The 21,652-nt window shown below is 44.6% G+C and overlaps 3 protein-coding genes across 4 annotated transcripts in view; 2 read left to right on the plus strand and 1 right to left on the minus strand.

Annotated features, from left to right (window-relative positions):
• Positions 1-1,723: 1,723 nt before the first annotated feature.
• LOC120811237 (axonemal dynein light intermediate polypeptide 1) lies at positions 1,724-3,730 on the minus strand. Its single transcript, XM_040166502.2, has 6 exons — positions 3,550-3,730; positions 3,130-3,200; positions 2,882-3,051; positions 2,481-2,659; positions 2,039-2,203; positions 1,724-1,933 (listed from the first exon to the last, which is right to left on the minus strand). Exons 1-6 carry the CDS (start codon positions 3,628-3,630, stop codon positions 1,895-1,897), a joined length of 705 nt encoding a protein of 234 aa, XP_040022436.1. The 5' UTR covers positions 3,631-3,730; the 3' UTR covers positions 1,724-1,894.
• A 1,284-nt stretch (positions 3,731-5,014) lies between these two features.
• LOC120811239 (SH3 domain-binding protein 5-like) lies at positions 5,015-9,499 on the plus strand. The gene is made up of 6 exons (XM_040166505.2): positions 5,015-5,242; positions 5,676-5,738; positions 6,053-6,181; positions 6,724-6,888; positions 7,036-7,209; positions 7,453-9,499. The coding sequence occupies exons 1-6, from the start codon at positions 5,015-5,017 to the stop codon at positions 7,981-7,983; spliced, it is 1,290 nt and encodes a 429-aa protein (XP_040022439.1). The 3' UTR covers positions 7,984-9,499.
• A 565-nt stretch (positions 9,500-10,064) lies between these two features.
• The window catches only part of gabbr1a (gamma-aminobutyric acid (GABA) B receptor, 1a), a 50,832-nt gene continuing 39,244 nt past the window's right edge, over positions 10,065-21,652 (plus strand). Inside the window, exons 1-6 of one of the 2 annotated variants that reach the window (XM_078094536.1) lie at positions 10,065-10,412; positions 12,974-13,060; positions 13,272-13,336; positions 14,860-14,998; positions 18,063-18,248; positions 19,795-19,812. In XM_078094536.1, the coding sequence (XP_077950662.1) occupies positions 12,982-13,060; positions 13,272-13,336; positions 14,860-14,998; positions 18,063-18,248; positions 19,795-19,812 (487 nt within the window). In that variant the 5' untranslated portion in view covers positions 10,065-10,412; positions 12,974-12,981. Of the gene's footprint in view, positions 10,568-12,973; positions 13,061-13,271; positions 13,337-14,859; positions 14,999-18,062; positions 18,249-19,794; positions 19,813-21,652 lie in introns of both variants that reach the window. The other variant, XM_040166503.2, reaches the window with a different exon arrangement.

The following is a 21,652-nucleotide window of genomic DNA, read 5'->3' on the forward strand; positions in this document are numbered from 1 at the left end:
GGCGAGAGAATGAGACATTTTCTTGCATAACCAAAGCACTTAATCTCTGCATTTGTGAGTCCATTGTGGGGAGTTTATGTTTCAATCTGAGACAGAAAGTGGCCTTGTTGGCCTTTTGTAAGACAACAAAGCTACAGCCGGCAGCAGCCTGACAAAGGTACGCTTGTCCTCCTGTGAAGGGCGAAGGATTACGGCCGCGTGTTTTCTCCCCTGCAGGAAGACAAAGGGTTCTCTTTGGACATTTACTGTCTCCCCTGCTGCATGTAGTCGTCACTGCCGTTAAAAACATACCATCACTCAGTGTAATCAGAGATTACCCAAGGAACAGTTTCAAGACCTGATGTCCTCGGGGTCGATTCCACGGACAGAAAATCTTTTTTTCCGTCCAATGCAGTTGACCAGAGTAACAATAATATCAAAAAAGAAGAAAGCAAATAACTAACAGTAAGGTGTGTGAGCAGAGGTTTAAATCCACCAGGATTACTTCTGCACGTCTCAATCTGTTATATAGGTCTGTCTGGCGGGTGCTGTCCTCCTGACCCAGCTCGGGACGTGGTCATATTATCTTTTTTAATACAACTATTTGTTCCCATTGGACATAAAGCCAAAGCAGCAGATTAAACTGGAGTTCGTAAACCACTGCCCCACCCCCACGACTGGCATAAACATCGCGGGCTATTCGCATCTGCTGTTCGTTTTCAGCTCCTCCCCAGGATGGACGGCAGAGACCTGGTTTTTCTTTACAACACAAGATGCATTTAACATTTATGGTGCAGGCGTTTGGCTGCCATTGAGAGACGGGGGAACGGGACTAAATGATTAAAGGACCTAAATTAAGCAGCTTACAGCTGGCAGGGCAAAGCAGAGGGGCTGTAAAGCTGGAAACAGAATGGCGTTAGTAAAAAGAAGGAAGACATATTTATTTTAGCTCTTGGTTTTACATTATTGAATCTAATAGATATCACAAAAGCTGGGAGTTTTCGTAACAACAATTTCGTAACCGAAAAATGTCATTCACTGATTTGTGTGAATAGGCGGAACTGGATCTAGATCTCTAGTCATCCGGTAGAGATTTAACATTATCCTGGTCTTAAAAGTGTCTCAATCAATATTCCCTGCAGCCTGCACGGTCTCTGCTGTCATTACAGCAGCTTCTGACTCAGCTGGGGTTGACCTGGACCGGATGAAGGTGTTCTCTGCAGCGCGTCAGCGTGGACATCAACAGTGACGAGAGGTCCTTGAAAGAATGGGAGACAGCAGGGAGAGCCGTTCCAGCTGATTTACCTTAACAAAGTGGGCATGGCTCCAGATGTAGAGGAGCTCCAGATGTAGAGGAGCTCCAAGAGGAAAAATGTAGGATGGATAATGAAAACTTACCTTCTAAAGGAGGGCAAATAAATGTAACGCAGGCCTCATCATGGTGACATATAGAAGGCCTGAATGGCATTGATTTACCCTCAGCGCTGAATGCTAACTACTGCATGAACTCATCGAAATTGTAACCTCAGGAAGAGTGATGATTTCACCATGAAATCCTTCCGCTAGAGACAGCTGATCTAGGAGGTGAAAACCTGCTGCAGAGCTGTGACACAGATGGAAACTCTCACTGTTGCTGCCATCTATTGGTCATAAATCACCCCACCTCAGCACTGCCTCCGCCCCCATGCACAATGACGTCGCTGAGGAGAGACACGGCTCGGATACACTTCAAAGTGCTCTGACGCAAGTTTTAACGTAACCATTTATTTCATTAGGATTTAACAATATAACGGTAACATATCTGAGGCAGCTGAGGATGTGCTGGAGGAACAGCCTCACAATCCGGATGCCATCTTGGGGGAAGACAAGGAGCAGCAGCATATGTATATATATATATTTGTGTTTGTGTATATGTTCATACATGTACAGTATGTATGATCTCTTCCAGTTGTTTCTGAATAGGAGAACAAATATGAAAAATCTTCAGACATGACACCACAGCTGCTATTTGTTCTGAATCTAAAAGGTTGTTATTTTTGTTATTAAAAAGAAACATCACCTTGAGCTGCTTGTTGGATTTCTCCAGTAACTTAATCTCTTCATTGTGCTCCTTACTCCTCGTTTGCCTCCTTTCGTTGTTTCTCTTTTCAGTAGTTTCATTCAAAGCTCTCAGCTTGTTCACTTCCTTTTTCAGTTCTTCGTTCTCCTCCTCCAGATCAGATATCTTGGCATTAAAAATGACAACTTTGTGAGTCAATTATGCAAAGAGCACTACCACCATCCTGATGTTACGTCTTAAAGTGAACAGGGGCTCTCTGCTGGATGCGTTAGTGAAAAACAGTGTATTACTACATTCCAATGGCTTCAGATGAGTGAAAACGTCACTAAATTGAAACTCTTGTAAATAAACTAAGAAATGATGTCAAATAACTCAAGTTTGTAAATTAAGTTGGCAGAATCAACATGTGAAAGTACACAGCAAAGCTTCTAAACGTCCTTACCGTTTTGCTCCTGTCCTTCTTGTCCACCTCAGCCTGCAAGGCTTTCCTCATTCCAAAAGCGTAGCCGCTCTCAAACAGTTTCTGGTAGGCAGCAAAAGTCTTTTGAACGTCATCTCTGACCCTCAGGAGCAACAAACCCTTCTCAGTGCAGATGATGGTAATCTGTCTGATCAGCTCATCTGAAAGAGAAATGAGGAGAGTGGGATAATTGAGCGCATGTTGATGAATATAGGATTCATGGATCGGACAAAAAGTCTAAAAATAACCCTAACCCTTACAAAACAAACTGTAATGAGTCTCCTTTAGCTTTGTATGCACCGTCCGTGTATAAATCAGTATTGATCGTCATTGATTGTCATTGCGACCACAGTGATCTGCCAGCATCACAGCCGGCTCCTCACCGAAGCACTGGGAATAGAGCCCCATGCGCTGAGGACAGAGTCCTACTTCCATGGCCTGCGACTGCTGCAGCTTCACCTCCAGCAGTTCCTTGAGGCAAATAACGTCTCTTACGGTGGAAGGTGCAATGGACACCTGCTGCACCCACAGTTTGTTTCCCTCCATCAACTCCCTGCAACGCAGTAGTCACAATAAATAAGACTTTGGTTTGCTCTTGTTGAACTATATGTATATCAGTGGAGCTCTATACCTTGGTGGAAAGATAAAGTTCAGGATCTCCCGACTTCCCTGCCTGGAGATATCAGCGGCTGCTGCTTTTGGCTGATGAAGGGGGGGTCAGTGTTAGCAGGCCCTCAAAGGCTGTTCCGTTTAGTAATGTCTTGTAATTAACTCATATCCACTGAAAGGTTAATAATGACAGTTACAAAGTAAAATAGCTGCTTCCAGCTCCACTCACAGACACTCACCCTTTCACCCAGAGTTTACAGACTTTAGTTCTTTAAATAAAATCAATCAAATGAAACCTGTTTGTGTAGCTAATTGCTATTAAGGGGATACACATAAACTATTCAAATTAGATTTTTCAGCTTTACACCCTTTTTGTTTTATCTTCTATGATATACCATGTTAACTTACCATATAACTTTGTGCCGTTACTTTGTAAACTCACCTTGTCTGATTTCTCGTCTTTTTTTTTGGCAACAAAAAGTGGATGGTCGTATTTCACGAGAGACTCGTCTGGTGCATCCATCGTGTGTTCTTTATCAAAACAATGTTAATATAAACTACAGGCAGAAGTGTACGTGCTCGGCTGTTTGAGTTGTCACGGCAACAGCGTCCAGGCGCGCAAGCTAATGTGTCCGGGTGGAATCGGCGATTCGGTTCACTGGTTCGTTCTGGTGACGCTTGTTAAAATCATAGAGGGAAGCATCGGCACGGCAAACAAAGACGGAGTTTTCCTTCAACTTTAATGAGGTACGTTTGCATACGGAGCAAAAAGTGAAATGGTTTGTTGCGCTCCGGTTCTCGTTCTGACCCAAGAACCGGAACTTTGTGATTTGAGCTCAACGGTCGATTATTAGTTATCGCGGGAGTTCACATTTGACAGGGCGCACAATACGACGTTCTCATTGCCAGAAAATGGAATCTTGCGAAAAAAAAACAATTGTTAATTATTTATTTTTGGGATGTCAGGGCTCAAAAGAAGTCTTGGCGGGAGACTAATGTGTTGTCTACGTCATCAATGTGCGTAGTGTTTAATGAGTAAAACACGCCAGTGATGTATGACAAGGAAATCTGAGCGTATCAGTTTCCCACACTTGACAGCCGGTGTTTGAGCTCAGCATGTGTCCCTTATGTGTAGGCAGGTCTCATGTCGACCTAACATAGGAGTAACAACAATGTGTGATGCTAATGTCAGACGGACAACAACAGCGTTTTGAAAAGCAATTATTGACGTGAGTGTTTTGAACAGGCACCGACGCCACCGCCTACTTTATACCTCACTCGTCTCTCCGCCGCGCATCCCAACCACAACCTCGCCAACGCGTTGCGAATTCCACGGCGAACTTTTCTCGTCTGTCGCAAGAAACCGCTTTAAAAAAACGAGAGAGAAAGGCGAAGCGATCGAAATATTTATTTCCTGGTTGTTTTGAGACGGGTCCCGTCAGGCCACTCCTACGACACCTCTGCTTCGCGCACGCGAGAAAACAAACCAGTTAATTCAAAAACCAGTTGATCCCGCACACCGGTAAGCGATGGGTAAAACAACACATGTGATGGAAGGACCTACCGACGGGCCTCCCTTTACTGGACACTCACTATAACTGTTTATTGACATCGCTTTGCCGTAAGAGTAACAGCTTCATTCCAACTAACGGTGTTAGCCTGCTAGCGCGCTAGGCTACGGGCTATGCTAGCTAGCTGTGCTGCGGGTTCGTGTTTCGGTGTGAGGACATGGCACTTTGCAAACTCGGCAACACTCGCCTACTCTGGGATTATTTTCTCATTTATCCCTGTTGAATAACACATTCTGCTGTTACGAACGCCCTGGCTTTTTGGGGGTTAATTAGCCACCACGCCTGCTGGAGAGGCAACGCTCGGCTAACGCCGCTACTTAGCTGCGCGGAACCGGAATGGAGCCAGGCGACCTGCGTGAGAGCCCCGCCGGCTCCGGGGAGTCGGATGCGGGGGATTGGAGGGAGGTTGTCCCCGGGGAGGACGAAGAGGTGAAAGCCGCCGAAACGAACGGAACGACACTGGAGACGACGCGCAGGGACACCTGCGAGGAAAGCGGCAGTGACAAAGGAGTTGGAGAGCAATTACACAGCCCCTATGAGGAGGAGCTGGACCCCCGAATACAGGTACAACTCCTGTTATTGTTGTTCCACCACTCGCTCGAGTGGCAGAGACGTATTAGTCAGCCAGGATGTAGCAGGTGTTAACCTGGCCCTGTGTGGGTGAATTTGGTTAAGTTTAACCGAGAGGGAATTGACGTTTTGTCCGATATATGTGACGTTATCATGTCTGCCAATCCGGTTCGGATTCCGGATCGAAAGTAATGTTGGTTAAACCATCTTATCAGTTCATCTCCCCGAAAGCAGTCACGTGCCTGTGACGTACATTCCGTTCCGGCTCCAGTTAGTGCCTCTCGTGCATTGCCGTCGCACTCAAACAGTTCAAGCACGATGATACATGAGACATTTGGAGCTGGTGCAAGAATATCACATTTCTAGTTTCATGATGTCAATAAGGACCTAAGTCTGTAACCCCCCCTCTCTCCCCCTCCCTCTCCAGGAAGAGTTGGAACATCTCAATGAAGCAAGTGCAGAAATCAACAGACTGGAGCTGCAGTTGGATGTAAGTGAGAACTGTCTGCCTAATTTAGTTGTATTTGTTCAGTCTTCTTTTGCATATTCCAGCAATATGGAGAACAGATTGCATCAACACACTATGATTTTGACAAAGACAAAACTCTGTCATAAGACATAAGACAGACTCTGCTCATCAGTATGATCATTTTGTTTTCTATTTCTCTGGAAGAGTCACAACTTAGAATGGAAAATGTTCTTGTTCAACACTAGAATGAATTGTTTTGCTCTCTTGCGGCCACTCGCCTGTCATTCCATTATCATTAGATCTAATAGGGTTTTTTTTATACATATACCATCCAGGATGCCAGAACAGGCTACCGGAAGATCCTCACAGAGTCTGCCAGGAAGCTGAATGCTCAGAGCTCTCAGCTGGGTGGCTGTATTGAGAAAGCGAGACCTTACTATGAAGCTCGTCGGCTTGCGAAAGAGGTACGCACAAATAACATGTGCTCCGTCTAAAATATCTTTACATGTATCGTTTGTTTAAAATGTAATTGTCTGATAGTGAAACTGCATGTGCATTTTTTTTAATCCTTTTTTCAAGAAATTCCCCATACCATGCTGAGATGAAAATACTAAAATGAATGTAGTTCCTAAAGATGCTGTTGCTCATGCGCTGACCTCCGTGTAAGAAAAGCCTTCTGATTTGTCCTTTAGACTGAGCACTTTGTGCCTGATCCAGCAAAGAAAAAGGGGGTGTGATTTTTCAGAGCAAATCTTTTCCATATTGCATTTTCAGTTTTCTACCCCTGAAGGTTAATCTGAGCAGCAAAGAGAGATCTGATCACAGCCAGTCATTCATTATTCATGTGAGACTCGTTCTTGTGTGAGCTGTGATCTGAATGTAGCCCTCCACCCGGTCAGCGTACCACATACTTGTTTTGTTGTCACAGCTGCACTATGTGCACAATTTTATTTATGGAAATTGAAGAAGGATATACATTTATAAAGGTTTTTCCTGCTCTCTGTAGGCACAACAGGAGACTCAGAAGGCAGCACTGAGCTATGAGAGAGCGGTTTCTATGCACACAGCTGCCAGGGAGATGGTCTATGTGGCGGAGCAAGGTCTGATGGCTGATGGCAAGAACACCCTGGATCCCACCTGGCAGGAGATGCTCAACCATGCTACCTCCAAGGTAACAAAGAGCAGCAGGTGCACCAGACCTGGGCTGAGTGAGCCCCGTACACTCTGCAGGGTGGTTCCGTAGGCTCAGTAGAGTAGAAACGTGTGTTGTCTCGTAGCCATGAACACGCAGCGGTAACCTCCTGCGTGTCTCCTGCAGGTGAACGAGGCCGAGGAAGAGCGGCTGCGCAGTGAGAGGGAGCACATGCGAGTCACACACGCCTGCCAGGAGGCCGAGGCTCGGGTTCAGATGCTGCAAAAGTCCCTCAAAAGAGGCATCGTGAAATCCAAACCTTACTTTGAGCTCAAGGCCCAGTTCAACCACATCCTGGAGGTAATTCAGTCACAGGGAGTTTGTGAAACCGTAAGCACTTACAAGACGCTGCGTGCATTCTGCTGTGTTTCCCCATTCTCTCCCGAAAACATCATTCAGTTTCATTATGTTTTGAGATGTGCTGCTGTTTATTGCTGTAATTAGTTATGTTATGGGTTAGGTAGATGAGACTGGCGGGTTACATGGTGAAAACCCGTGTTGAAATAGCTGGTAAAAGTAGCTGCGCCCCCTGTGTGACTCCAGGAGAACAAAGCCATAGTGCTGCAGCTGGAGCAGCATGTAGCCAAAGTGAAGACCCGCTACTCCATCGCCTTACGGAACTTGGAGCAAATCAGTGAGCAGATTCACGCTCAGAGGGGGAGAGACCAGGCGGAGGGCGGGCGCACCACAGTCTGCGGCGGGCGCAGCCCCCCCGTTGGAGCGGAGTCCGACGTCGGAGTTCAGAAAGAAGGCGGGGCCTGCGACGGCGGCGCGTCGTCGACGGATCGGGTGGACGCAGCCATCGGCTTGGAGAGAAACCGGGAGAGCGAGAGGGACCGGGCGGGGTCGGACTCCCTGTCGGTCTTCAGCCTGCAGACCATCGCCTCCGACTTGGAGAAATACGACTCCATCGAGCACCTCGGGGACCTCAGCGATGTGGGGAGCGTAACTGGGGATGAGGGGGAGAAAGAGAAGGGCGGCGTGATGGATCGGAGAGAGAAGCTGGCCGAAAGCAGCGCCAAAGAGCGCCAGCTGCAGTTCTACAAGCAGCATCATCGGAGCTTCAGTTTGTGAGGCGGCCGTAGATAAACACGCTATAAACACTGCAGAGGCAAAAGGGAGTTGTCAAAAAAAACAACCAATTAGGGTAAGCGCCCCGAAAACATAGGTACCAACCAAAGCGTAAGACATTGAGCTAGCTGTGAAACTGCATGGATGCAGATGTGTGATGTATTAAACGTTGTAAATAAGCACAGGTCGGTTAACTGACAACACATTATTCTAGTGCCGACACTGATCAATAGCTGATAATGCTGCCTGGTTGCAACACTACTGGAATCTAAAGCGCTCTTCCCCCCTCCAGAACGCGTGTACGGTATATTGAGGGATTCTGGGTAGAATTTGCTCCTTGAGCATAGATCTGCAGCACGGATCTAATGTGGTGAGACGAGTGAAAACAAAACCCTCCAGTCGCGTCGGGTCCTGTCGGCGCTTCCTTCAAGGTAGAGGAGGGAGTTCGGGGGAGGGGGGGTTTCATAGGGTCTCTCAACAAACGCATCCACACTCGTACCCACCCTCGTCATGTTGGTGTGTGGGGAAAAATGACAAAAACGATTCTCTGTCAGTGCATGTTTGAATTCACATTCAGAGTATTTATTTCAAGCAAAATGCTGCAAGCGGGGTTTTGTTATTTTAAAGCACGAGAGAATGCGTTTTTTGAAAATTCCTGAAATGAGTCGAGTCTGAAGATGATAATGACTCGTTCCACTCCTCCAGCATGCACTCCTTGATAGCTATGTGAACAGACACTTCCGACATGTAGTCAGGGCTTTATGCTGGAACCGAAAGTGACAACAGTAAAGCTGAAGCCGCGTTTTCTTTATTTAATGTCGTATGATGCAAAAACCTTTCCCAAATTTGTGCTGTTTGGATATTGTTTACAATTGTATGGCTGGATTTTTTCAGCATCAAATGCATCGTCTTCTTGCATCTCTTTTGCTTCCCTTTTTGGAAAAAAAAAATACAGAAATTACCCTGGTTGTAATTTAAAGTGTGCCTTGATGGAACAAGTAACACATTTAGCATGAGCAGCACTTTCTTGTAATCTCATCCGTAGTTCTGTTTAGAACCATTTAAAAAAAAGTTAAACAAAACTCTTGTGTGTTTGTGCCAGTCTATGATTTTTAGAACACTAATAATCAGTCACCCAGGCGCCGTATCCGATTAGACTTGAAGACTTATTTTATTTTTTGCGACATTGTACTTTGAATTTCTACGTGTGAGATGCAAAACCACAAAGTCAAGGATTGACTTGTAAATGTATGTAATTATTACAAAGCTGGGAAATATTGACATGTACAGTTCCATGTGTTATTTGTTGTGGATGTTCGACTGGTTTGTTGTGCGGATGCTTTGAATGCGCTCAGTTTGTCGTGTGTATTTAACTCCTTATCGCAGTTCATCCTGAAGAACCTCGCCGTCACTGCTGTCTTAACGACTCGCCGTACTAGTAGCGTCTGTGATTTACTCAATGTCACGTTCCCATTTATGCATCGTCATTATCTATAACCAATAAACCAAATCATACGTCTCCGGCTTGCCAGATTCTTGTATCTCACTATTCGTTTCTCCCAATGGATTTATTGTGGACGTGAGTCCCTTGATTCACAGATGCAGGTGGAGGGGGGAGACAGAGGGGGAGGTTACGTCTTACCCAGCCTCCCTTCAATTATTCAGAAGATGTATAAATATGAAGCAGGATCTCAGAATAGATGGCTGGAGAGGAGCAGATGATGGTGGTTAACACGCCAAAGAGGCGACTGGTTTAAGGCGATGACCATAGTCGTAGAAATGGCTGATTGGCGACTTCACTCCAAAGAGCTTTGGGGGATAAAAGAGGAGGAAAAAAAAAAGGCTTAACAATGTAGTCAGTGTTACCAGCACAGCGCCATATCCGCACCTCCATCCGCACCTAGTCCTCCCTCCGTGATATCACTATGAGCGGGGGGATGAACCCAGAGCCCCCCTCCCGAGATTCACTGTGACATTTTACTGTTTGCGGGCCCGGACCGTGGCGCGCTTCATCTCGGGAGGAGAGGGACTGTTACGCACGGCGCGTCTCCATCATGACGTCGTGTGTTAGCTCAAGATTGTAGGGGGGGGGGCTAGAAAAAGGAGGGGAGTGTGGTGAATCGGTGTTTCGTCGTTCATGGGGATGCGTTTGTATATAGTGCATGCATATTGTTTTTTTGTATGGATTTTTCTCGTTTCTTACTGTGGCCGCGCGTAACTGCAATACGTGAAGAACCCGGGATGAGATTGTTTTTGTAACATTGTGCTTACGAGCGGAGCAGCTTGCACATTTATAGCCATACTGACATAGCCATAAAAAAATCGTTATAGCGATGCATATTTTTACCAAATAATCTGCAATTTGGGTTTTTCCCTCCCGGATCCACCCGGACGACGCACTGCTGTGAAGACCGAGCGCATCGAAACTAATAGTAAGTGCACATGCTACAGCTTTGCGGCTACATAGATGCTACTACCGCCTGCGGGTCGCGATGTGACACTACGTTTATTCTGAGGACTGCACGTTTGCCCCGCAGACCATCTAGACGGATCTCACATTTTGCTTGGTTTCATTTCCACGCCAAAGGTAATTCACATTTCGACGCTCCGCGGGCCGGATTTGTTTCGGATTCCTCCCCGGGAGAATCCCGTTTGCGTGTTGGTGCTTTAAAAAGGAAAAAAAAACAGAACAGGGGGGTGACATCTTGCAGCCTTTTTTCTTTTCCAAACAAACAAACGCACGGCAGGTTTAAAGACGCGGTCGTTTATTCAGGGCGCCGCTTCCTTTGAGATCCGCTACCCCGCGAGCGCCGTGCGGGCTCGCGGGGATCCGCTCGGCCTTCCTCCGCAGGCCGTCACGGATTCCCTCGTCAACGGCCGACAAGTAACTACCGGCAGCTTACGGTTGGTGGCACCCTCACTGTGACCCGCACGTCTCCGTAGTTCATGCTCAGCCACGCAAAACACACACACACACACACACACACACACACGCGCACGCAAACACACACACACACACGTGCGCTCCGCAGGGGATCTGGTGCGGAAACGGACCGGACCGCCCCTGTTCCGATGCAGCTTCATTATGAGCACACCGGGAAACGGGGAAGCAGAGGCGGCGGCTGTGCTTCATCACAGGTGGATGTGGTGGATGTGTTGGAAGTGGCGAATGATGGGGATGTAGGTGTTAGCCCCCCCCCCCCCCCCTCTTTGCCCCCCCGCCGGGCTGCAGTGTTGTGGGGCGGTGAAGGCGCTGTCCGTGGTGCTGAAAGTCTTAATTGCATTTAAGGCTTGAGGCTGGTCCCCCCACCCGACGTCTGCTCCGGGCCCCTTCAGCCACGAGTCAGCTGCTTTATGCTGAATAGGCGGCCTCCTCCCGGCTACACTCACCCGCATAGTTTGCTTTATCCGGCTCAGCGTGGGATCCCTGATATTAATGACTCCATGCTGGGCCGCCCCCCTCCTCACCCAATCCCCCTCCCCTTTTTGTCTTTACTGCTTCCCTATTCCTCACAGGATAAACACTGTAATCTGTTACGCACACACACGATACACACTCTGGTGGTGTCTACCTCCTGCTTGCGTCTTGTCAGTAAACTCTAAAAATACACCGGATAATGCTAATGAAGTATCCAGCAGAGTTGGTCGGTCTTCTACAAGCAAGCCTCGCTGCCATCTGTCTCCCCTGGCTGTGCTGCTTTGCTTTGTTGTGCCCCCCCTCTACCCACACAGCCACTTCACCACACACGCAGGCCCACTTTGCCACACGCAAACACACACACACACACACACGCCCCCTCCGACCACTTGCTGCCTCATTCGCTGTGAGAGTCTATGGATGCGTTTGTATCTTCATGCATGTGCGACACCCTCATAAAGCAGCATTGATTATTCAAAGCTGCAAATGAGCACCCATAGTGTGTGTGTGTGTGTGTGTGTGTGTGTGCGTGTGATTGATACAGTTGTGTGTGTGCTTGTGTCTGGTTGTGTGTGTGTTTGTGTTCCCCTGCCAGCACTGGAGGCGCTGTGGCTCGCGGGACTCGAGGCTCTTTTTGACTTTGGGTTGGTTTGCATTTCACACTCATTCTGTCCTTATGGAGTCACGTCAGGCGACCAAGTGGCCGGACGAATAACCATTTCTGCAAAGCAAACACAGCCTTTTCTACACATTCAGGGGAGTTCAATCAATGTAACGGGTTACTTTTGATATTTGTTGATTTCATTATAAACTCAGAGTCGGTTTACGGGTCTTGGAGAGCACCAGTGCTGATGTGAAAAACCCATGTGTAATTCCTTTTGAGCCGGGTGAGGACTGGTAGTTCGAATCGAGTGATGTCAGCAGTCTGTGCGGCTAATGTAGGCCAATGTTTTGACTAGGACGAGGAAGGTAACGGTGGAAGATAAACAGTGGTTTTACTGCATTAGACCCCCTTTTTTTACCTTCCCATTTTGTGCGAGCTGTGGGGGCCTCCTGGCGTGGGGGGGCTGTTGTGTCTTTATATTCGGTCAACACGAGTAGCAGCACTTTTACACAAATCTACAGGCGGCTCCAACTACTTTTCCACCCTGAGCTGAAGAAAACGACCGAGTCCTCCCTGGTGTAAAATGTTTCTGTGTGCAGCCCGCTTGCCAAACTCGGGGGCCGTCACAACCTGCGATGCCGCTTGGTGCGCGGTGCTTTTGAAAGGGAGCCAGGCTGCCCATCGACAACGACTCTGCACCCTAAACACTAACAAGAGGCCTGGAGAGAGAAGTGGGCTCCTCTTGCGGCATCTTGCAGCTCGTCCTCTGCGTGTGCGCAGGGGGGGGGGGGGCAGGTTGAAAAAAGGAGCGTTTGTGCCAAAGAGTGTATTTTCCCTTCTTCAGAAGGGACAGTCAGCAGCGGACCAGCTAAACGTGTTGCTTTAATAAGAGAGTGTTTTCTCAGTATCCCTTTTATCTTCGTGCCCCGTTTCTTTGCGCATTTCACGCCTCTCTCTTCCTTCTCTTGCAGATCCAGAGATGGCTCGAATATTGTTCCTGATCATTCTGCATGGTCTTCCATCTCTCGTTGTGCCCATACATAATTCATCAACTGGAGGTAATTTGTTTGTGTTTGTGAGTTTATAACATGACCCGATAGATGGAAGTAACTCGCTGTAATTAGTGCAGGGAGGAAGGCACCAGTTAGATGGACCGAATGTCGTGTTGCTCTAATGTATCTGCATTATCTAAAGAGCCCCCCCCCCCCTCCCCACACACCCCCACTCTTCTTCTCCTTGATTCTTCTTCCACCGTTCTTTTTTCGGTAGGCTGCGCTATCATCCGGCCTCCCAGGGATGGGGGGATCCGCTACAGAGGCCTGACACAAGAACAGGTACAGACTCCACCTGTCAAATCCAGCATGTTAAACTGGCTTGATTTCTAAAACACAAAAGTGGAAGCATCAAGCAGCCACAACCCTACTGTGATGCAATTTATTCCTGATTGATTCAAAATGAAAGTAATGACAGCCTGAGTAAATACAAGTCATTATTATTACTCCATATGATGATTGAAATAGTGACATAATAGTATTCACTAAAGCATGTTCAAGAATAGATAAACGAGATGCTGACATTATTATTACATCATGAGCCAAAGTTAAGTTGCATTATTGCGTTTAAAACTTAAAGGAATAATAATATATATTTTGAGAAATACGGGTGTATTTGTACTGGTGAGCTACTGTGTTAAACTATTTGATTTCTACTCACTGACCCAATGGCAGGTGAATGAGATTAAAACAAATCCCTGGACTTTATCGATTAAAAACAATATATTCCTTCTAACCTGATTTCAAACCAAGAAGAAGCACATATAAACCGTGCATATTTGCTATTTAGTATGGGAATTAATTAATTACTTCAAGGACCCTCTCCGTTGTAAGACATATTAAAATACCCTGCTGTTAATAATAACTCATATGTCTGCACGGTGGTTCGGGTGAAATAACAATGCATTTCTGAGTGGAAGCAAACTATGAATTCTGTACTGCAGCGAGGCTCAAAATGGAGAGAGATGTTGGTTCGGTTTCAAAGTGTTGAAGCTGAGCCAGTCAACAAATGTTTGAAATCCGACTGCAGCAATGTGGACATATGCACACAATGACGTCCACGAGGCCTCCTGGGCTGAGCAGCCTCTCTTTGGGGAAAAAAGCTTGATCCTAATTGTTGTTTCATGAATTTGAGTAACCTGTAATTGCTGAGGAACAGATTTAATCCCTATTACTTTTAACGTTTCATTACGTTTTGATAAGCGCGCGAAAAGCACAGATGGGATGATGCAGAGCTTTAAAAAACAATAATAATCGGATAATTTGATTGGTTGAAGAGTTTATCTAGGTGTGGAGACCTGAACACAAATCATTCTGCGCAATGAGGATGAATGAAGAATCAAGTACTTTCAAATTGACCCGTTTAACTTTAGACAGGTTTTTATACTAAAAAATGTTTAAAATTTGTATCTAATTTACAGATTAAAGCATTGACGCCTGGCTAGTTATTTCACCACATTTCACACCATTCAGTGACGTGCCGATAGGAAAAAAATATCTGCGCACGTCCATGCACACTTGTGCAACATACTTACCTTAAAATCACACATGCACACACACCCTAGCATGAAGCTGGGCTCCCAACCAAAGAGAAGGTGCGTTTCAGAGCGTGACAGCCCATCAATCCAAAGTACACGGAGTGTTCTTCCTGGTGAAACTTTACCGCCGCAGCCATACGGCGCCGGAGTCTGTTCCCCTGAGGCCGAGTGAAAGAAGAACAACAACTGGTACGGGAGAGCATCCATCACGCACTAATCACCGTCCCGTCTTCTTCCCGTCTCTCTCTGCCGGTGTTTCTCTGACAGATCCGCAGTGTGCAGATCCTCCCCGTGGACTATGAGATAGAATACATCTGCAGAGGAAACCGGGTGATCGTGGGCCCCAAGGTCAGGAAGTGCTTGCCCAACGGCACATGGACAGACATCACCCTGAACAGTACATGCTGTGAGTCTTCTTTCTATACGTATGTTTCATCCCTCTTTAATCCCTCCACTCTCTCTTTTCTACTTTTCTGACTCTCATGAAGCTACGATAGAAAAAAGGAAAAGGGCTCACTCCTTTTGTGAAAACTCAAAACCTGTTTGTTTTTATATACTTTAATTATTATTATTATTGACCATAAAGGTGTGAAGTCTTTTTAAATGGAGATTACAGTTGATTTGTTGAACTAGAAAAAAGTCCAGTCTACACATCCAGCAGCAAATGTAAAGGCTTGTTTCTGGCCACCTGATGAATGTAAGTCCAATATTCACCCTCTTTTTGCTCCGTCTTTGGTCTCCTCCATCATCTGAGGTTAATATCTGGCTCTTAGCTGCTAAATGCTCCCCTTTGTCTATCAGAGCATGAAGTGTTTCTAGAGCTTTTTTACTGAAAAAAGCAAAACCTTAAAACAGCCAAATGAGAGTGTTGAGGGTGAATTAAAACAATAGAGTGACTAACTAATTTTACAACCGCCAACGAGAGATTCATGAATTAATGAGTTGAAATGTTTGATTGATGCTGAGAACAACCTGACCCACAGTGAGCTGAGCTGACTTTTGGATGATTTCCACCACATAAACTAAATTAGGTCTGTGAAGGTGAAAATGAAAATCACAACAAAAAGGTTTTTGAAATATCCCACATGCCTTATTTCATTCCTTTGTCCTCCTTCCTCTCATTCTTTCCTATTTATAATAATTGATTTAATGATTCTCCGCGGGGCGTTCAAAGCTTCAGATGAATATTTATAAGCCGACCTTGATCTGTGCTTCTCCAGAACTTGTCTGTCCTGTTTGGAGGAAGGAATTTCTCCCAATTTCACATAAATATCCACTTAACTTTGACTAGAGAATGAACTAATTAGAATTTGACTGTCGAAGGTCAAAGGTCAGTGTATCGTTTATAACAGACATGGGTGCAAATTGCTACTTGACTGGTTGGTGGATTAGATTATAAAAAATAGACTTAATTTCCATCATTTAAATTCAACTCAATTCATTCATGTATAAGTCCATGACATGAAATGAATAAACTTCATTCTTGATCTAAAGAACAATACGTCTGAAAAAGCATCAAAAAGCTCGTAAGTGGAACTTTGCGGTGGGATTATTTTGTAACGAACCCTGGTTGAATGTTCCCGAATGCTTTGCAAATATTTGGGGTTTACTCTGAGGTATGTGTGCCCGACGAAGGGCTAAATTAATAAATGTCTATGTGAACTTATTTGCAATACCTCAATAGAGAATAGTGCAGGCAAATACTTGCTGAGGATCGATTTGGAGTTTGCTCCAATTCGTGATTCTGCTCACATTTAAATAATTTGAGAAGAATAACAGAGCTAGTTTAGTGCAAACAAATGTAATGAAATTATGACTCATATCACATCTAAAAGGTTCTCTGCAAATATTGAAAATAAAGGTCAGAAATACAATCAAATCCCTGTTATAGCTCCTGTTTTTATTGTTTTAATTCAAATTCAACATCCGTGAAAAAGATTCCCCCCCCCCAAGAGTACATTCTCCAAAGCGGGCCTTTTGTTCGTCTCTGGCTTATGTAACAGCACAAGCTGCAGATTGAAGTTTCATTATGTGCTCGCTTGCTGCAAGGGAAACTCGGCAGCTAAACAAATTATATTCAAGAGCTGGGCTGTTGTTTCAGAAAAACCAAACCAAGAGGAATGTAGCCTGCGAGCTAACGTCACATATGTGGGCCGAGACATTTCCTACGGGTCAAAAAACGAAACTGGCTGTATTTGTACGAGGTTTCCGGGGGCAGTTTGTACTTATTATGTTGTGTCTGCGTTACATACATGAGTAGGAAAATGTCCGGATTCATGCAGGAACCTAATACCTGAAAGCAGAACTAACACATGAAAGATTCCTCAGAGGCAAAGCTGCTCAAGTGGCAGAAGTAATCTCCTCAGCCTGGGAAGGAAAAACGTTTTTACCTTATTGCTCATTTTTACAGGGCTGGACTTTGTGACGGCGCTGCTCTGTTATGTAACCTCACTTTTACTTCACGTTTAGTGCTTATTAGAAGATGTATGCCAGCACACTAAAATCTAAAAACATGCCTTGTGAATGTGAATCAGCATGTTAGCATGTTAGCATTGTCCTTGTGAGCGTGTTAGCATGCGCTGTTATCAGGAGGACTGTAACTCTTGAGTTGTGCCTTTTCTATTTGAGGTTATGGTTATTTTTCTGCCTGCAGCAGACATTCTGACGAACAACCTTCCCATAATTCAGTGGGTCGCCATTAGACTGCAGATTGTGTCCACCGGAGCTCTGTTAGGAATCACAGACCAACATACTACGCATACCAAGTATGACGTAAAGCTGAGTGTGTCGAGTATTGAAAATGCGCAGTGTGTGGATGGTGTCCAGAGACGCCTGGATGTTTACTGCATGAGTAAGAATTTGAGACTTGGTGACTGGGAGCGAGACGGTTTAAGTATATTAACCTGTGGAAAACCTATTATGAATGATGGCAAGTGAGGTTAAGCTTACGTTTAGGTGAAAACCTTGTATAAGCACAGGCGTAATATGCTGTAGAAAAAGCATATTTAGCACCAAAATAATACTGGAAAATAGAAAATTGTAGTTTTGTTTATTTAACATCATCATTCGGACCGGTAATGCTGTATATTAATATATATATATAGATGTATGATGGGAGATATGTTGTAAAATATTACAGCTGTCTCTATCTATCTATCTCTAGCGGTGGTTTAGTGTCTTTTTGATCGAGTCTCCTCTCATCCTCCGGGTTTCCAGATGCAGCAGACTATAAAGGAACTTGGTGATTACTTGATGAACAATGTGGAGCATTGAGCAGCTAAAGAGGCAATAAAACTGAATATTGAATATTAAATGTACGCTTATCGAGTGCTCAGAACAAAAAGACATTCATCCATCCCCCAAAGCACTTTTACCTGTGATAAATGTGAGCGTTTCTGCAACTCATTTACCTTTCGATATCTCCCCGCTTTTCCGCCTGCCTTTTATTCTGCGGCTCCTCTGGTTCTCAGTGCTGCTGTGCCCGCGGGTCTGGACCTCCCTGGAAAACGGCCGGGTGACGGTGAAGCCCCCCGGACCACCCGTGGAGGGGACAGTGCTCCATTACAGCTGCCACGCCGGCTTCATCCTGGAGGGAAGAAACATCAGCCATTGCACTAAACTGGGCAAGTGGGACGCGCCCAAACCCACGTGCCTCTGTGAGTGTCTGAGCCGGCGTGACCACATGAGATTTTACATCAAGTTACAGTAAAATTAAGAACTATGTGCCATGGTGGGATGCCGCTTACATTTTCAACGCAGTGAGCAACTTTGTATCAATGTTTCTGGTTTGTTATCAATAGCAAACAGGTAGAAACAACTTTATTCCAAAATAAGAATTGTAATTTTTTTATGTTGTGAGAGATTTTATTAAGAATTTGAGCCAAATCGTTTTAAGCTGAAACACGGAACCTTTTTGATCATCAATGAATTGTCTCAAGCGAAAATCCCAACTACGATATAGCTCCAGATTCTCCATGTGAGGACATTCAAAGACGTTAACAGTAATTTTCATGAAAGAATTGATTTTCACTTCTAAAATGTCAGAATAAAAGAGAATAATATGTGATGTTAAAAGCGCATGTTGGCCGATGGTGAAAATATATTCTCTTTTATTCTGACATTTTAGAAGTTAAAATCGATTCTTTCATGAAAATGACTGTTAACGTATTTGAATGCCCGACTGATGCTTTATTGCCAGACATGTTCCTATAAACAGACCACGTTCATTCCACTACGCAGACATGGCTCACTTATGCAGCCTGCCTCACAGAAATGGGAACAGGAGGTTTTAAAGATGACAGATAATTGCAAACACCTGCTCTCCCGATGGAGAAGCGCGGTTGCTAGGCAATAAATGATCCAGCCAATCAGACAGAAATCCAAGAGAGGGTAGTTTGTGCGGTTGGCGCAGGCAGGTAAAAAAACAGAAAGAAAAGACGACAACAAAAAACCTGATGTCCCATCAGGTTTTTTGTTGTCATCTTTGTTGTCATCTTTTCTTTCTGTTTTTTGTTAATGTATGTAGACTAGAGAACTAGGCGACAAATATAAGAGAAACGTGTGAGAGGATATTTGTGATATCATCGTCACTCAAGTGGGATCTCGCTTACAGCAGAGTCCAAAAATATTTGTTCAAATTAGGACAAATAAATGAGGATTTACTGAAAGATATGAGATGGCCAACTGGTCATCAGAGGAGTTGGCATGGCAACCAACTAAAGTTGCTATGGAAATGGTTGTATTTAAAGAGATGAAAGAGGGACCAGTACAGTAAAAGTAGGTGAATGTTATGATTCAACCGTGTATTCTGTTGGTTTATTGATCAATGCTTTGCTTGAATCTAGTCCGGGGTATCTACACAATATAACTATAGGTTTGAATATGCTACATTTTTGGGGCGTTCCTGTCATAGGATTACATAATATCTAGCACAGTGCGTTTCTCAAGTCAACTACAATGTTGTGTTGCTGCCATCTAGTGGAGGAAAACCATTTGAATTGTTTTGCATTTACTTCACCAAATTATACAAATTATGCATTAACAAGGTCAGTAATTAAATAAAGAAACCCTGAGGATTTCCCATCAAATGTTTTAATACAGGGATTCGTTTCTCACTGGTCTCAGCTGATCTGTTTAAATTTGTATTGCATTTTTTTTAATCAACTGTTATTTTTTGCTTCTTTTTGTCTTTGCTGGCCAAAGATGACAGAAACTACACAGGTAAGACTTCTTATTATCATGTCCATGATAACCAAACGTCACTACAATGCGATGATTAATACCGTATGTTTATTATTGTGTGATGGACATACAAGTGCATGGTCTTATGTGTCATTAAAACATGACAAACATTAACTATACATAAAAACAAAGTAAACCAAAAAATAGGAAATCAGAAATCCACACAAAATCATTTAATCAGATCACATAAATGTACGTGCATGTATATTTAGTTCAGACTGTGCTGCAGATGCAATATGTGCTGCAGCCACAAGAGGGCAGCAGCAGCCTGAAGCACAGACAATGAAATGTGACTTCAGGGGAAAAGGGAAAATGAACAGCTTGTCCAATCTAATGTGAGAAAGAAAATGATTGAAGCGGCACACTCGGTTAAATAAATTACTTTTCATATCCAATATTAGAGTGTTCCCATCAGCCCCATACCTGCCAAGGAACACAAAGAACATTCTTCTACCCCTGAGTATTCAGCAAATCCTTCTTTTGTGAATCAAAGGCACAGAGAAGATTAAGACTATATAATCTGCTCATAAGCATCATTATTGAAGAAGCATTTTCAACTCAACTCATCCACACCCCCTTATGTCTTTATTAAATTTTAATGAAAATTGTATATTAGTTTGATTCTCATTTTTGCAACACGCGCTCCTGCCCTCTAAAGTAATAGCAAGACGGATTTTGAAAATGAAGACTAGCTATGAGTTTGTCGCCGCTCAGGTCTGTTTGTAATCAGGTGTGAAATATTCCGCTCACTGACTTCGGTACGGCGCTATTACACCTGCGGTTTGAAACAGGTCATTTCTGAAAATGACCTTTCTTCTCTCGGAGAAATAAAGAGTCAACTGTCGCGCGGACATTTTACCTGATCGAGGCAGATGATGATGAATACGCATGCTGCTGTTGCCGGACGGTTCGCCCTCTTGCACAATTAGTGTCACCACATTAGGAATCTGCAAAATATTGAATCATAAACAGGCTGCAATCGTCGGAAGGATCACGGCCCACTCGCTTATTAGGCTCAAATCTGTTGTGACCTTTCAATGAGACGAGCACACCTGTTCCACCACACACACACACACACACACACACATGCTGCTCACGCACACACAGGATGCACACACTAAACGTCAGATACACTCCAGGCCAGTAACCCTAGAAGTTGCTGATGGAAAAAAAAAAAAACTTTTGAAATGTCAGAGACAGATAAACACATAATTAACAAAGCAGCGAGAACTCTTTCCTCAAATAGACGTTTCCATCTTCTGTCTCAATGGCGACCTCCTTCTGGGTCTGCTCTCCCCCCCTCTCTCTCCCTCTCTCCCTCCACCGCATGTGCCATCACCACCCACTTACTGCCTCCTCAGCGGGAGAAAGGTTAATACCCCGCTCCTGTCTGTGTCTGCTCTACCCTTTGTGTGTGTGTGTGTGTGTGTGTGTGTGTTTCCTAACACACACACATGCAGTGGGATTTCATTTCTACTTTGTGTTTACTGCAAATGCTGCCTAACAAAAACCACCAAAACCAACAAAGCTGCAAACAAGCTAAATATAGTATATGCTAAATAAACTATATACTGTATGCATATGTACTGCGTTATATATTTTGGTACTCTATTTAATAAAACAAAAGGATTGTTTTTAGAATGCTTAGACACATTGAGCAAAAGCGTGGCATAGTTCTAAATGTATATATTATTTTTCGGGCTGTCAACATTAACGCGTTAATCTACGGTATGCGATTGATGTGACCGAGATACATGCGATAAAATATTTTAATGCAGTAAGCGGTCCTGCTAATAATCGACCGGCCCGGTGGAAATGC

The sequence above is a fragment of the Gasterosteus aculeatus genome, chromosome 20 (genome assembly GCF_964276395.1).
Source record: "Gasterosteus aculeatus chromosome 20, fGasAcu3.hap1.1, whole genome shotgun sequence".
In the NCBI taxonomy this organism is placed as follows: Eukaryota; Metazoa; Chordata; class Actinopteri; order Perciformes; family Gasterosteidae; genus Gasterosteus; species Gasterosteus aculeatus.

Coding starts and splice junctions, on each gene's coding strand:
- LOC120811239 (XM_040166505.2), top strand. CDS start 5,015: ATGGAGCCAGGCGACCTGCGTGAGAGCCCCGCCGGCTCCGGGGAGTCG. Junction 5,243..5,675: donor AGCTGGACCCCCGAATACAG/GTACAACTCCTG, acceptor CTCCCTCTCCAG/GAAGAGTTGGAACATCTCAA. Junction 6,182..6,723: donor CTCGTCGGCTTGCGAAAGAG/GTACGCACAAAT, acceptor TGCTCTCTGTAG/GCACAACAGGAGACTCAGAA.
- LOC120811237 (XM_040166502.2), bottom strand. CDS start 3,630: ATGGATGCACCAGACGAGTCTCTCGTGAAATACGACCATCCACTTTTT. Junction 3,052..3,129: donor AACTTTATCTTTCCACCAAG/GTATAGAGCTCC, acceptor ACTGCGTTGCAG/GGAGTTGATGGAGGGAAACA. Junction 2,204..2,480: donor AGAAGGACAGGAGCAAAACG/GTAAGGACGTTT, acceptor TTTAATGCCAAG/ATATCTGATCTGGAGGAGGA.